This window comes from Tachysurus vachellii, chromosome 9 (genome assembly GCF_030014155.1).
Source record: "Tachysurus vachellii isolate PV-2020 chromosome 9, HZAU_Pvac_v1, whole genome shotgun sequence".
Lineage (NCBI taxonomy): Eukaryota > Metazoa > Chordata > Actinopteri > Siluriformes > Bagridae > Tachysurus > Tachysurus vachellii.
The window spans coordinates 25,736,664-25,739,163 of NC_083468.1; the positions used below are offsets into that span (position 1 = coordinate 25,736,664).

The 2,500-nt window shown below is 46.2% G+C and overlaps 1 protein-coding gene across 2 annotated transcripts in view; it reads left to right on the forward strand.

Moving 5' to 3' along the window:
- Positions 1-2,500, forward strand: part of gmps (guanine monophosphate synthase) — an 18,648-nt gene that overhangs the window by 13,722 nt on the left and 2,426 nt on the right. For both annotated transcript variants that reach the window (XM_060878367.1, XM_060878368.1), the window contains exons 13-15: positions 12-127; positions 678-808; positions 1,142-1,314. In XM_060878367.1, the coding sequence (XP_060734350.1) occupies positions 12-127; positions 678-808; positions 1,142-1,314 (420 nt within the window). The remainder of the gene's footprint in view (positions 1-11; positions 128-677; positions 809-1,141; positions 1,315-2,500) is intronic.

Genomic DNA, 2,500 nt, shown 5'->3' on the forward strand with positions numbered 1-2,500 from the left:
TGTGTTTGCAGGGTGACGCACGGTCATACAGCTACGTGTGTGGGGTGACCAGTAAAGAAGCACCGCACTGGGAATCCCTCATGTTCCTGGCCAGACTCATCCCTCGTATCTGTCACACCATCAACAGGTAATCAGACGTAGAAATCATCAGACCTTCATCCCTAATCCATGTTGTTCAGCTGGAGAGTAACACGATCTGTTCAGGGCAAGTGTGATGTATACTGTAGTGTCTGTGTGGTGATCATCTCTCTCTCTCTCTCTCTCTCTCTCTCTGTTTCTCTCTCTCTCTTTCGCTCTCTCTCTCTTTCTCTCGCTCTCTCTCTTTGTTTCTCTCTCTGTTTCTCTCTCTCTCTTTCGCTCTCTCTCTCTCTCTCTCTCTCTCTCTCTCTCTCTCTCTCTCTCTCTCTCTCTCTCTCTCTCTCTCTCTCTGTTTCCCTCTCTCTGTTTCCCTCTCTCTGTCTCTCTTTCTGTGTGTCTCTCTCTCTCTCTCTCTCTCTCTCTCTCTGTTTCTCTCTCTCTGTTTCTCTCTCTGTGTCTCTCTCTCTGTGTTTCCCTCTCGCTCTCTCTCTCTTTCGCTCTCTCTGTCTCTTTCTGTTTCTCTCTCTCTGTCTCTCTCTCTGTGTTTCTTTCTCTCTCTCTCTCTCTCTCTCTCTCTCTCTCTCTCTCTCTCTCTTCAGAGTCGTGTATGTGTTTGGGTCACACGTAAAGGAACCCCCGACAGACATCACTCCCACGTTCCTGACCACAGGCGTACTGAGCACGCTCAGACAGGCCGACTTCGTGGCCCACTCCATCCTCAGGGAGTCGGGTAAGAGACGCTTTCCTCGCAGGTTAACGTGTGCTCTGAGAGCTAAGCTTCCTCCACTGAGAGATCTAAAGTGCAGGACTTCATTATGTACATAAACTACTGAGCCTCAAGAGGAGCTGGAACTTGTGCTGTATCATATATAATCGTAACAATGCGCAACATGACTCACAAATGCTGCCCAAGTCTCTGCACCATGAAGTCATGAGTTTGAGTCCCAGAGATGCTGCTTAACACACAGAGTTCCCACAATCCTGGGAAAGATGATGTTTATGGTTTTAATTGATTTCAGCTTTGTTCTTACAGATTGATTGTGTGTGTGTGTTTGTGTGTTAGGTTACTCGAGTAAGATCAGTCAGATGCCCGTCATCCTCGTGCCGCTGCATTTTGACCGTGACCCGCTGCAAAAGCAGCCTTCATGCAGACGCTCCGTCGTCATCAGAACCTTCATCACCAGCGACTTCATGACCGGCATCGCTGCCACACCTGATAACCACATCCCAGAGGAGGCGAGTGTCTCGTCATCTTCCACATCCCCTGTTTGTTTGTTTGTTTGTTTGTTTATCTGAGGCTACTAAAAATCAGGGAGATGTCGTTAAACCCGTCACTTCTCCCATCTGGTATTTCACAACACCTCCCTTCATCCTGTCCCGGTGGATGATTCCCGCCCCCAAAATATGCAAAATCAAAAAACTTTTTACAACATGGACATGTGACATATCAAAACACTCAGAACAATGAGGGGAACTTCCTCACGTGTATTCTGATGACGTCACGTGATGTCACGTGAAAACAAAAAACATTAGCACAACATGGACATGTGGCATATCAAAACACTCAGCCCAAGGAGGGGAATTGCATCACAGGTTTTCGGTGACGTCACATGCTCGTCTCCACTTGCCTCCAAATGTTTTACCACCCTAGCGCTCCACTAGATTTCACAAGTTTTATGTCCCCTTGCCTCCAAAAGTAACACTGACCCTTATGTCCCCTTGCCTCCAAAAGTAACACTGACCCTTATGTCCACTTTCCTCCAAAAGTAACACTGACCCTTATGTCCACTTGCCTCCAAAAGTAACACTGACCCTTATGTCCACTTGCCTCCAAAAGTAACACTGACCCTTATGTCCACTTGCCTCCAAAAGTAACACTGACCCTTATGTCCCCTTGCCTCCAAAAGTAACACTGACCCTTATGTCCACTTGCCTCCAAAAGTAACACTGACCCTTATGTCCACTTGCCTCTAAAAAGCACCGGCCTTTGCGAATACTTGCCTCATCAAAGCCAACATCAAAGTTTGTTGCGACAAACTTTATAAATTTAGTTTGTTATTGTTCTGACTAACCTCAGGCTCGGGGAGTTCTGTTTGTGTCCAAGTCAAACGAATTGCTGTACGAACAGATTTGTAGATAAACAAAGAATTGTGAAACGTTTTGATCTAAAAAGAGAGTCTCAGGATTGCGGAGGCAGGATTAAAGGTCCCGGAGTTAATCGGTTTCATTCTTTCTAGTCTAAATAATGTGGAAGAACGTCACCTTGGGCGAGTTTGCGTGTTTATAGACGTATAACTCTGTAGCTGCTTCTGAGCAGATGAGTGTTCAGTGTTGTAGTTAAACCACCGCAGGTTCTGGGAGGTTCTTGCAGGCTCAAGAAAACATATATATATATAAAGATGATGATGCGATGATGATGATG